The sequence below is a fragment of the Bombyx mandarina genome, chromosome 19 (genome assembly GCF_030267445.1).
Source record: "Bombyx mandarina strain Sakado chromosome 19, ASM3026744v2".
Classification (NCBI taxonomy): Eukaryota; Metazoa; Arthropoda; class Insecta; order Lepidoptera; family Bombycidae; genus Bombyx; species Bombyx mandarina.
In genome coordinates this window covers 12772627-12785561 of record NC_143225.1, presented here as the reverse complement: position 1 = coordinate 12785561, position 12935 = coordinate 12772627, and the positions used below count along the sequence as shown (strand labels likewise).

Below are 12935 nucleotides of genomic sequence, written 5' to 3'. Positions count from 1 at the left end.
ACGGGGTCAACCTGAAGGAATTTACTAACACACAGTCGTCGTGGCCTAACGGATAAGACGTCCACTGCATTCGTGTTGAGCGATGCACCGATGTTCGAATCTCAGGCGGATACCAATTTTTCTAATGAAATACGTACTCAACAAATGTTCACGATTGACTTCCACGGTGAAGGAATAACATCGTGTAATAAAATGAAACCCGCAAAATTATAATTTGCGTAATTACTGGTGGTAGGACCTCTTGTGAGTCCGCGCGGGTGGGTACCACCGCCCTGCTGTTCCTGCCGTAAAGCAGTAATGTGTTTCGGTTTGAAGGGTGGGCAGCCGTTGTAACTATACTGAGACCTTAGAACTTATATCTCAAGGTGGGTGACGCATTTACGTTGTAGATGTCTATGGGCTCCAGTAACTACTTAACACCAGGTGGGCTGTGAGCTCGTCCACCCATCTAAGCAATAGAAAAAAAAAACTTGCCCTAGCAAGAACAGTGCTTCGCAGAATCTACTACCGGATCGGAATTGCGACCCACTGAGAAGATCCGGCGACAAACTCAGTGGGCTGTGTCTATGAGTTAGTTCGCTCGTCGAACGTCGAAATTCAAAAAGTTCGACGGTGACCGGGGCTTAAGAAGCCTAAAAGCACCGAGATCGAATCTGGGGATCCCACAAGACATGTTCGGGTGATGGCGCGGCGGCTTGGATTCACCTAGTCGCGGTCGGATAAGTAATTAGCGGCGGCCACGATAAGAGGGTTTTCGTGTCGCTCCGCTTTGTCGAGGTAGCATTCTGGTGCTTCTTAAGATACTTACAATTCGGTACTATACATACCACAGTGCTCCGGCAGCTATCCTGCAGAAACGGGATTGGATGACCTAGACAGAATTAATGTGTGTACATACGTCATGACAGAACGTATGCAAGTTTTGTAGTGTCATCTTGAGGCTCGAAGCATGTGCCCACAGCAAAGCACAAGAAACCCACAAAATTAAATTTGTGTAATTGCTGGTGGTAAGACCTTTGTGAGTTCGCGCGGGTAGGTACCACCACCTTGCCTATTCTGCCGTGAAGCAGTAATGCGTTTCGGTTTAAAGGGTGGGGCAGCCGTTGTAACTATACTTGAGACCTTAGAACTTATATCTCAAGGTGGGTGGCGCATTTACGTTGTGGATGTCTATGGGCTCCAGTAACCACTTAACACCAGGTGGGCTGTGAGCTCGTCCACCCATCTAAGCAATAAAAAAAAAAAAAAAATTTATTATGAAGTGTCATAGGTCTAATTTCAAGACCACTTCATGATTGGCCACACAAACAAATGCAGGCAAGATGTAAATTTTATTTATTTACAAATTATTAAAAACATTAGCAATGCTCAATGCGCCCGGGACTTGTAAATTTATTCAGATCACTGCTCTCTCCACTCGGCGCCATCCACTGAGAGCTTATCATAATTCGAACCGATTAAGCTCCAAGTTTCGTTCACTTCAGTTCCTTCGAATTTGAGGACGAGTGATGATCAGCCCAACACTTCCCCACGCAGAGCGGCGCGTCACATCCACTGCACATCTGCGCCACAAACTTCTTTCTTCCAGCGACTTGGCAGCAGACGCAGCGTCGTCTCTTGCTCGATCCAGAACCGGTCTTAATCAGCACAGGAAAATGGTTCCCCTCTAAATCTAGAGCCGTTGTTGGGAGGCTGGGAGGTCGCGTCACAGAGCTCCGCGGGAAACGACGGAGCAAATCTTCAGCAATTCTGTAGCGAAATTCCGTTGAGTTAAACAACAATCAGTTGTTTTTCTGTATACGAGATAAGAGTTATAAAGGCTCGTGTTTAGTAATCGTTTGAATATTTGTATGTACCATTTAACGCCTCGCCGTCCCTCGAAAACATACGCGGATAGCTTCTGATCTTTGATGTCCACTCCTCTCATGTATTTGTTATAGTCCAAAACAATTGACGGTGTCGGTATGTTGTTAGATGCTTTAAGACGTTTAAGTCTTTGTGATAAGTCGATAACAATGTTACGTCTTTCCAAGTGATTAACGCGACGTCCCCGCAGTGCAGCGACGCAGCCTTCGCTCTGTAGGTTAGTTTCGTTGATAGATTTGATCTCTCGAGGTAGTTGAGCATTTTGCCGACACATCGAGCCGATGACGTCAGTACGTCGCGACTTGAGGTAGCGCGCCAGTTGCAGCTGGCTGTGCCATTTGTCCACGACCACAACGTGACCCACGTCGAAGTATCCGTCCAGCAGCTTGAGAACATTCCCAGAGAATTTATCTTGCGATCTGTCTTTGGACCTTTCGAACACTGTGGAGTCTTTCTCTGTAAACATGACGCACTTGAGCAAATAGCCAGTTCTGCCGCATAGTTCTAAGCACTTGATGCGTTGATTTTCATTAGTTTGTTCGCAGCGCGGCAAAGCACCTCTGTCGCTCATATGAAGAAACGATTCGCCTACACTAAGATGTTTTAAAGGGACATACAAACTTGAAAATTTATCGTTACAATGCTCGACTATAGGATTTATTTTGGACATTTCTTTTTCGTGAAAACCAACGAGTGAAGTTTCGTTATTGTCTTTAGAGAATAAAGAAACTTTAATAAGACAAGGAATCTGGTCTCAGACATGATGTTTCGGAAGGTCGGCATGCTTAGTACTCCCGACATCCAGTACTCTCGGAGGGACGCCCTCACGCACATCGACATGTAGATGAGAACTGCAAAGAACCGATATAGCTCGTCGACTGTGGTTTCCTCCCACTCCAAGGGCTTTGGTTTGGGGTCGATCCCATTAGAAACGTCAGTGAAAGCTTGCGACGCATATCGGTTAGTTTCTTGCACTATCTGCTCCAAAATCGTTTGATCCCATATATTAAGAAAACTGTCGACGGGTTCTTCAGATGTGTTCGTACCCGGGGTCCGTGTGTACGTTTCTTGAACACTTTGAAATGACGAAAAATCTTCAGACCAGGAGCAGAGATTGGATATCGGTATAGATGTATCTTCATATTCAATTTTAACTCTCTCCGAAGCGAATACTCCTCGTCAAGCCCCGTCTTACTGTCTAAAGATTGAGTTTCGTCATTATTTTCTATCTTCACCTTAATACTTAGGTTCTTAAGGTACTCTTCCATCACACCACACGAAATGAACGTGCTTATATTTGAATCCTCTGACGCTGGAGTTTCTTTGCGTTTTTGTGTGATATTGTCAATATCTGAACACATCTCCTCGGTGTTACTCAAAGCAGCAAATTCAATTTCTGTATCAGGAGGAACTTCGAATTCTAGTTCTTCTGTCTTTAGCTTCTTTATTGCTTGTCTCCCAACTTACGTGTACCATCAAGTTCTTTTTGAACTCTGTTACAGAACACCGGCAGGTCGTCTTCCGTTTCTTCTTCATTGGTCAAGAAATGTCGAAGTTTAACTGCTTCCAACTTCAATGTTGCAAAGCCTGCAGTCTCATCGTCGCTATCATCGTCATCTTTTCTGAATGCGAAAGGTTATTGCACTCTTCTAAGTCACACTTAGGATGGGATATTGTTTGGATAACAGTATGGTTTTGTTTTTTTATTATCGAGCTTGCCGAAGAAGATGCGATCAATTGTTTTCTGCTTCGTTTCCGTCGTCTGTCAGTCTGTATAGAAAAATAATAATTTAATCTTTATTTTTAAGTTTTTCAGTTTTTATCCATTGTTTGATTGTATATACATAATTTAATACTGGTTTCTTTATATTATGTATGTACAAGCATCAAAATTTGTTGAAATGATTCATTGGTAATATATGGGACAATTTATTTTAGGAAAAATTTTAGTTACTATACTAATTTTGTGTTAGATTCCAAAATGTGTTGGGATACTAAAATTAGAATTTTAATTTCCTTAAACTTATCTTTCAAGGAATTCGCTAGTGTATATTATAAAATAGCATACATAGCCTTCTGGTGCAAAATAAAAATTTGACATGAAAATGAACACCAGTAGGATTTCCCATTATCCGCAGTCATTGACATTGGCAATTCCAAGATCACAGCTCCTCCCCTACTTACCTCTGATGACTTTTCAAGCCTCATTCGCGCTTGGGGACCACAAGTTCCAAATTCAATCGTTCATTCTATAGGCAGACGGTATAGGGTATAAACAACTACTTACATACGCTCTATCGACCATTGCAGCAATCCCAAGAGAACAGATGAACTCTGCTTCGGTGGAGAGTGGTGCAGCAGTTAAATGGATATAAAGTGATCATCTTGAAACAATTCTTCATACCATTGCCAAGAATATGCGATTATTATTTTTATTGCTTAGATAGGTAGACGCTCACAGCCCACGGTGTTAAGTGGTTACTGGAGCCCATAGACATCTACAGCGTAAATGCGCCACCCACCTTGAGATATAATTCTAAGGTCTCAGTATAGTTACAACGGCTACCCCACCCTTCAAAACACTGAGTGGACTAGCATGTAGAGCTGATAGCTCGCATTTGCGTGTGTGATTTACCTTGTGCCCCGAGGTGACGATACATTGACCAGACCGTGGTGCTAGAAGATCACCTACACTATACGGTGAATCACTCCATACTTCCTGTGTGGAAACCGGTGATAATTTTCTTTCTGAAAAAAAAGTACATTAAGCAAGGTTTTGGTCTAGCATGGCTTCAATATGATACATTCTAAGCACTACCCTTAGATAAATTTAATGCAATTAAAATTGATCTGGTCAAAAATATGGGTTGAGACGCTACTAATGATCCAATAAACTTTAATGATATAAAATTAATGCGAATAAAAACTGTACTCTGAAGTTTCTGGAATAGAACTGAGGCTCATGTTCATCACAACGTACATATTATACAATGCAACATAAGGACAAAAAATCGTCGTGGACTAAAGGATAAGACGTTCCGTGCATATTAACTCATTTTTGCACAAAGTTGCGATTTAAAAGGGCTTTAACTGTCTTTGATGTGCTATGGCAGTTAAAACCAATTTTGATGAGGTTTTATAAATTATATTATGTGAATAATAAATTTATCGGTTTTTGCTTTGATAAATTATTAGACTTAACAATAAAATTTATTATGACGTCCGGAAATAAACTTAATATTTAAATCAGCACTTGTAAGTTACAAAAATCAAAAACATTTTTATTGAAATAGGCACTTTACTAACATCAAATTTCTACGAGGGAGAATGTTAATGCTGCTCGTGATATGCAGTGGGCTTGTTATGGCTTTGTCGTCGCTGATGTCCATTAGTGATAGTGACAGCTCTCCACCACCCATCAGATGGGCTGTGTGGACATGTCTAAAACGGCAGAAACAATACAGCCACTTCAATCAAAAGTGATCCTTGAATTGTACTGTTAGTACCTATTTACTTCGAAGTGATCTTCACAAAAATAACAGGTGCTTATAGTTTCAATGCTGATCGATCTCTCCTTGCGAGCGTTAACCATTTATTTCTAGTTTCATTATTTTTGGTACGTTCATCTTCTTTTAGATAATTTGGCTCCAACGCCTTTGGCATTGATTTTGCCAATGTCAAAGTATTTACAAAAATGACAGGTGCCTAGAGAGGGAAAAAATTACTAAATCTAAATACAAATAAATTTGGTCGGTTTTTCCATACGTGAATCTGTGGTTTTAAGAACAGCACAAACAAATATATGTTAGACTAACTACTTTAAGAGATAAATATTATTAGCAGATAAAAATTTAAACAGAATATTTACATGTTTAGAATAGACTAAAGTTAATAAACAATTAATATTAATAGGCCGGGGAATGTCATTGCGAAGGATATCATAAAGAGGGGATACGATATTGGGGCAGTCGAAGAAAATGTGATCCAGGGTACCCTCATCTAATCCACACTCACAAAGAGAATGGTCACGGACTCTAATTTTGGCAAGAAAAACAGGGGAGCAAACATGGCCAAGTCTAAGACGGATTATAGCTGAGACAATTTTTTTAGGAAGATGGCAGTGGGAGGAAAACCAAGGCTTAGAAGGCAGGGTCGGTTGCAAGTTACCATAATGCTTACCTACTGACTGACGAGAAATCTGCCAGCTTTCATTCCAAGATTGAAGCATATCAGATTTTGCCAGAGAATGTAAATCTCGAGGAAATATTTTGTTATACTTGTTACAGCCCATAACAACAGCCTCCTTGGCACAGGAGTCAGCAAGCTCATTCCCACAAATTCCGCTATGACTTGGGATCCAGACGAGAGTGACATCAAGTCCGGAGCAGTGACATTGAAACAGAGTTTCTTTAATTTTTAATATAATTTCAAAATTGACTTTTGAATGCGATGGAAATTTAGTTATGTCTTGAAGACAGCTAAAGGAGTCCGAAAAAATTATCGATTTACTTAGACCGCAGGTTTTAATAAAAAGAGCTGCTTCTAAAAGAGCAACAGCTTCACCAGAGTACACAGAGGAAGTCTGAGGGAGTTTGTATTTTAAGGAGATTTTAAACTTGGGGATCCATACCGCAGCACCTACAGGACCATTTTGGGATAGTTTAGATGCATCAGTGAATAGGTGATAATGATTAGGCCATTGTAGTTGTACTATGTTCTGAAATTGTAAATTTGCTCCTGGGGAGTCTTTATGGATCCCAATATTCAAGAAGGTAGTGGGACGAAATAAAAGATAGTCAAAAGAGAAAAGAAAGAGGGGGAATTTATCATATTGAGAAATTGGAGAAGCTAAATTTTGCAGTTTCTTATACGAGTTGACAAGAGGAGGTACAGATTTATGATGCCAGTATCTAGAGGTTTCGGTCAGTTGAGCTAGTTGGGAAAGTAGAGCTAAAAGGGGGTTTGAGAGAGAAATTACTTTGTAGAAAAATCTATCAGCTAGAAACTGTCTACGCAAGGCTAAAGGAGGTTCAAAACATTCAACTTGTAAGGCATTTATAGGGGGAAGGCGATGCTCGACTTCTGCGAGTCCACCATCTCGCAGAAGGAGGCGGCGGAGCGAAAGAGGGAGAGCTCTTCCCTTTCCGCACCGATCCGTCGCCGTCGAGCCGGGGGCCGGAGGCGGGAATACGCCCGTACGTCCCGGCCCCTGTAGGTAGCGGCCTCCCCCGGTGAAGGTCAAGGGGCGACCTGAGGGGGTGAGGCCGCGCGGCGCGCTACCAGCACTTTAGCGCGCTGCCGTGGAGTGAATAGAGCGACCGGTCGACGGTGTATCGCGTCCCGACCAGGTCCGATGAGAAGAATTTTCACTTAAGATGCGAACTATAATAGATCTGTCATAAAACAAATTGAAGATAAAATTCACAATTCTAGGAGGCATGTTCAGGTTAATAAGTTTTTGTCTAAGTAAATGAAGGTCGACATTGTCGTATGCAGAGGAAATATCTGGAAAAACTGCTATAACATGACGATTTTGAGAGAATGCAACACGAATATCTGAAGTGAGGAGGCTCAGGCTGTCCAATGTTCCGTAACCTCGTCTAAAGCCAAATTGACTATTAGGGAGAATAGACCTGTTTTCAACTATCCATTCTAGACGATTTTTTATCAAATGTTCCATAATTTTAGCTAGCACACTCGAGAGAGCAATAGGTCTATACGAACAAGATTGAGCTGGATCCTTGCCTGGTTTTAGAATTGGGATTATCAATTGAGTTTTTTCATGAGGCTGGAATAGAACTGGAGAGAAATATATGATTTAAAAGATTTAGAAAGATTTTTTTAGAAGAGTCAGATATTTTTTTTATAAAAGAGTACGGGAAGCCATCTATACCTGGGGCTGAATCTCGGAGGTTGTCAAGAACACAGCATAGTTCTGCAAATGAGAAGCTGGAATTCATGGGTCATTAGAGGCGGAGGAGGGAATTAAGGGACAAGGTTTAAAAGGCACAAAGGGTAGGCAGAGTTTGGAGATAAATTCAGGAAGCCAAGACAAGGAATTAGAATTAATATTGTTATCAGATTGGGATTTACGAAATGCTTTTATTTTTTTCCAAATCAAGCAGGCAGGAGTTCTTGGGGAGAGAGACTCGCAAAAATTACCCCAAGCAAGAGATTTCTTTTGTCGCAAAAATCTTTTAGTGATGGCCGAAATTTTCTGAAATTCTAGGAAATTCTCTAAAGAGAGAATTTTAGAAAATTCAGACTCAGCCTCCTTGCGTTTTTGGACTATTTGGGAGCATTCAGCATCCCACCATGCTGGTGAGGGAATTTTATTTGAAGCTGAATTCTTTAAGGGAATGGTTAGTTCGGCAGTGGAGGATAAAATGGAACAAAATTCTAGGTACAAAAATAGAGGATTTTCATCATTTGCATCAGGAAGAGATTCAAGATTATTTTGAACTAAAGATGAATACTTTTGCCAGTCGGCCTTGTTAAGTCTGAATTTCAAAAGGGGTTCATATGGAATTGAAGATGGGATGGAAGAATCGGCTAGAGTTAGTAATATTGGAAGATGATCACTGCCATGGGAGTTAGACAGAACAGACCAAGAAATCGAGTTAACTAAAGAGGGAGAGGACAAGGACAGGTCTGGGACACTTGGACTTTGGGATGGGGATACTCTACGGGTGGCAGTTCCATCATTAAGTAGACACAAATTTAATTCATCAAGTTTATCATGAAATAATGAGGAATTTGAGTCACATAACTCAGAACCCCACATTGTATGGCGTATATTAAAATCTCCTAAGACTAAGAGAGGACATGGAAGAGAGGTTAAGAGTGTCGAAAATTCTTGAATAAGGTTACTATTAGGGTGAGGGATGTACACTGAGACCACTGTGATGTTAAATCAGTGAACTGCCACAATGTTAATTGCTGAGGAATGAGGAGGAAGGGTAATGCGAGAAAAAGATATATTTCTTCTGACCAAGATAGCAGTTCCTGCCCAGCCGTCGTCTCTGTCATCGCGGAGACACGAGAACCCGCGCACCCTAAGCAGAGTATCCGGTCTCAACCATGACTCCGCAACAGCAAAGAGGACAGGGTTATATTGATTAGATAAATAAATTATTTCTTGTTTTTTGTTTCTGATACTACGACAGTTCCATTGTATGAGATTAAAGCGTGAATCTGAATCAAGACGTTGTTCTGTAGTACATCATTGAATTTTGATAAAATATTTAGAAGCAGCATTGACATTAATTCCGCGAGATTATCATTTGTAGCAGGAGCACAGGGGGTCGGAGTGCTAAGAGCACAACCATTGGGTAAACAAGAGTTAGGAGGGCTAATAATATCGTTGTGAGCATGACGATCATGAGACTTGGAAAGTATTGGTTTAGACGATTTTTCAATAAAAACAGTTTTTTTGTATGATGAAGTTGACGGAGTATGACGAGAAGATGAGGGGAGGAAGACGGGAGGGTATTCGAAGATGGAGCTGATCGGCTCAGGAAGATAGGTTTTTGGGAAGAGAAGAATTGGCAACATCGGCATAGGAGGTGCGGACTGAAGGAAATCTGCGAGCTGCCTCAATATAACTAATATTTTCTTCAGACATAACCATCTTAATTGATCTTTGACGGGCATGTTCGGGGCATTTCGGGTCAGAGGCGGGAGACGGATGTAGTCGTCGTGGCCTAACGTGTAGTCGTCGTGGCCTAACGGATAAGACGTCCGGTGCATTCGTGTTGAGCGATGCACCGGTGTTCGAATCCCGCAGGCGGGTACCAATTTTTCAAATGAAATACGTACTCAACAAATGTTCACGATTGACTTCCACGGTGAAGGAATAACATCGTGTAATAAAAATGAAACCCGCAAAATTATAATTTGCGTAATTACTGGTGGTAGGACCTCTTGTGAGTGAGTCCGCGCGGGTGGGTACCACCACCCTGCCTATTTCTGCCGTGAAGCAGTAATGCGTTTCGGTTTGAAGGGTGGGGCAGCCGTCGTTACTATACTTGAGACCTTAGAACTTGTATCTCAAGGTGGGTGGCATTTACGTTGTGGATGTCTATGGGCTCCAGTAACCACTTAACATCAGGTGGGCTGTGAGCTCGTCCACCCATCTAAGCAATAAAAAAAAAAAAAAAAAAAAAAAACAACCAGAGCAGAACAAGCAGGTTATGTTATTTTCTGGAACACTACAAGAATTACCTTCATGGGGGCCTGCGCATCGAGAGCAGCGGGCTTGCGATCGACATTGATCACGAATGTGCCCAAAACGACAACACTTTAAACACTGAATAGTGGGAAGAGTATATATGTTTACAGGGAGGGAAACGCTGCAACAATATACATGTTTAGGAAGAACTTGCCCAAGAAAAGAGAGGACAACTGTACCCGTTTCCCATACTGTTTTTCCATCTATTTTCTTTTTCTTATTCATTCTTCTGGCTTTAATGACGGTGGTTGAAGCAGACCGACACTCAATCCATGAGACTAGGTCCTCAAGAGACCACTCTACAGGAATTTGTATCACGACACCCATCCTGGTAACTTGAAAGCGTGGAATAATTGCTGACAATTTGTTAGATGAAAGTAATGGGTTTGTTAAAAATGAATTCGCTTCGTTATATAAAAGTAATAGCAGCCCTATTTCTACCCATGTTTTTAATTTCATCTATCCCTGAGATCTTACCATTGTAGATAATTTGAGCAATTTTAAGGGTACGGGTGTGGTTCAAAACTGGGGCAAAGTCACCATCTGAACGAGATACATGGACAACAAAAGGGCCAGAGTCAGTTTCAGAGTAATTAAGAACTGAATTGTTATCAAAACCTGGCCGGGTGTAGGTATGTTGAATAGAGGCAGCTGCCGGTAAATGTGGAGCTGATCTTTTTTCTGGGACGCTTAATACGTCTTCCGCAGGGCGTTTTTGTGAAGCTTTTACAGGAGAATTAAGCATTAGAGAAAGATCGTCCATCTCTGAATCTAAAGAAGACCTCCCTCTGTCCGGCGGGACGTTTTCGCCCACCGAGGACGACATTGACATAAAAAATACACTTACCAGTTAAATGAAACTTAAACTAATCCACCACCAACAAAAATAGGGCAACACAATTCTTAAAAACACAGAAAAATCGGGAAAAACACTAAAAATAATCGAAATGCGTGTGATCTGACAGATGTCCAACCATATACCTCTTTGGCACGTTAATAAACAGCTTTTCAGGTGTGGTTGGTCAGGTTGAGCTTCTACACAAAGGCACCGCACAGCATTTGTAATATTTCACATTCATTTTACATTTTTTCAAACTATCTTGTAAGTAACTTTAGCTTGTTTTTTTGAACATTTTGAGACATTTTGGCGGGAACGCGAGGAGTGAAGTTGTGTGATTTATTTTGTCTATTTAGTGTTTCTTCAGGTTTAAATGTGTAATAACGGTGGTTTATTTAACTATTTAGTATCTGTGAAAGTGCACATATGTGGGAAAATAAAAGAACGCCGCTGGACGTGGATTCGCGGGAAAAAGTCTCAGTATTTTACTGAGATTATATTTATCCTATATCATCTCATCTCGTTTCATTTCGTTTCACTTCATGTTATCATTTAAAAATATGAAATTATGATTTCGGCGAACCACTAAGAAGATGTGGTGACAAGCTCAGCAGGCTGATGGGCTAAATGTCGCGTCGAACTATTTAACGAGTATGGAGACATATGCTTTGGATGCTATAATATAAGTAAAGTTATGAGTGAATTAGAAATATTTAGTTACACAGCTGTACCTACCCACCGAATTTGATTCAGTAATTTTCACAATCTCCTTGACATCATCTTTTTTACTACTTTTACAATTTGCCTGGTTACTATGGATTTTTTGCCTTTTTCTAAAGTCTGCTCGAACTGCATTGTTGCTACTTGGTTGTCTACTGCCTTCTTGGCAGTGAAATCTTGATGGTAATACACCTGGCACTAATATTAGTCTCCGGCTGAATCCTGTTTTATATCGATAATAGTTTTCAATGTCTTTCTCCATCTGTAATAAAAGGGAAATTGTTATTAAGGAATGTTAACTGCCATCTCCAGTTTCTGATGATCATGAAGAGCATTTTGCAAAGAAAAAAACTGATTTTATGTCTATAATTTCATGAAAAACTTTTAATGTCCAGTCTAGATGATGTAACTTTGTAGTAGCATGCAATTTATGATTAAAATAGCTGTTGAAAGCATTGTCTAACAGTTTCCTTGAGTTGGTTTGAGTACGGTATTGGAGTGTTGTAGGTGAAATTAAAGAGAACTGTTCAAGTCGACAATTCGTATGATACTGTTATTATTTAGTGTGTGCAGTTACAAATATAAGGTTAGGCGAGCTGCACACTACAACACTTTTGCCATTACAAGCATTTTATGCAAGGCCCACCTAATTTTAAGTGCAGAGGTGTCTTTCCTTATGGCGCAAGGTGTGTATTGGACATCGGTGTAACAGTTTTAGGGGGATGCCAGCCTTTATCAATGAACCTGTTACCTATTCCTTTTTGATCACGCATTTACTAGAGGGCACTAGACTGATTGCACATAGGTGCTATATGGGCTAGACGATTTTGGTTAAGTCGTTGCTATCGCTCATCGACACAAAAGGTACTACCAATTCACTGCCTACACAATAATTGCAATTAAGTGAATGTACTTATTGTATATTAGTATAATAACTGTTCTGAGGGAATAGCCTAACTTATTATTTAGAGCATTTCTTTAATGACACCATTTTAATTGGTAAAATTTTTCAGCTTTAGGAAATAATTAGTTTAGCTGAAAATCTACTTTTATATTGTTTTTATACCATTATTTAAGTATAAATCAATATTCCGAGACCGATCAGTGACTGAACACCTGGCCATAAATTAAGATTATCTGTTCTATGGGAACCATAATCAATAACAAAGAAATAAAAACATATTATAAAAGCCTATAGACAGCTATAGACAAAATTATTAATTGTTCTTAATTGTACACTGGCACTGGCAACATTCAACCAGAAATGCTCAAATGGGCTTG

General features: G+C 40.4%; 1 protein-coding gene across 4 annotated transcripts; it reads right to left on the bottom strand.

The window, feature by feature from the left end:
- Positions 1 to 1316: 1316 nt before the first annotated feature.
- Positions 1317 to 11934, bottom strand: LOC114250417 (piggyBac transposable element-derived protein 4). 4 transcript variants are annotated; one of them, XM_089735411.1, is made up of 4 exons: positions 11670 to 11934; positions 5173 to 5307; positions 4502 to 4614; positions 1317 to 3636 (listed from the first exon to the last, which is right to left on the bottom strand). In XM_089735411.1, exon 4 carries the CDS (start codon positions 2534 to 2536, stop codon positions 1706 to 1708), a length of 831 nt encoding a protein of 276 aa, XP_089591537.1. In that variant the 5' UTR covers positions 2537 to 3636; positions 4502 to 4614; positions 5173 to 5307; positions 11670 to 11934; the 3' UTR covers positions 1317 to 1705. The 4 variants fall into 4 exon arrangements, with proteins under 4 accessions (XP_089591537.1, XP_089591540.1, XP_089591536.1 ...); XM_089735414.1 differs by having other exon boundaries at positions 11674 to 11934; XM_089735410.1 differs by lacking the exon at positions 5173 to 5307.
- Positions 11935 to 12935: the final 1001 nt, after the last annotated feature.

Coding starts and splice junctions, on each gene's coding strand:
- LOC114250417 (XM_089735411.1), bottom strand. CDS start 2,536: ATGTCCAAAATAAATCCTATAGTCGAGCATTGTAACGATAAATTTTCA.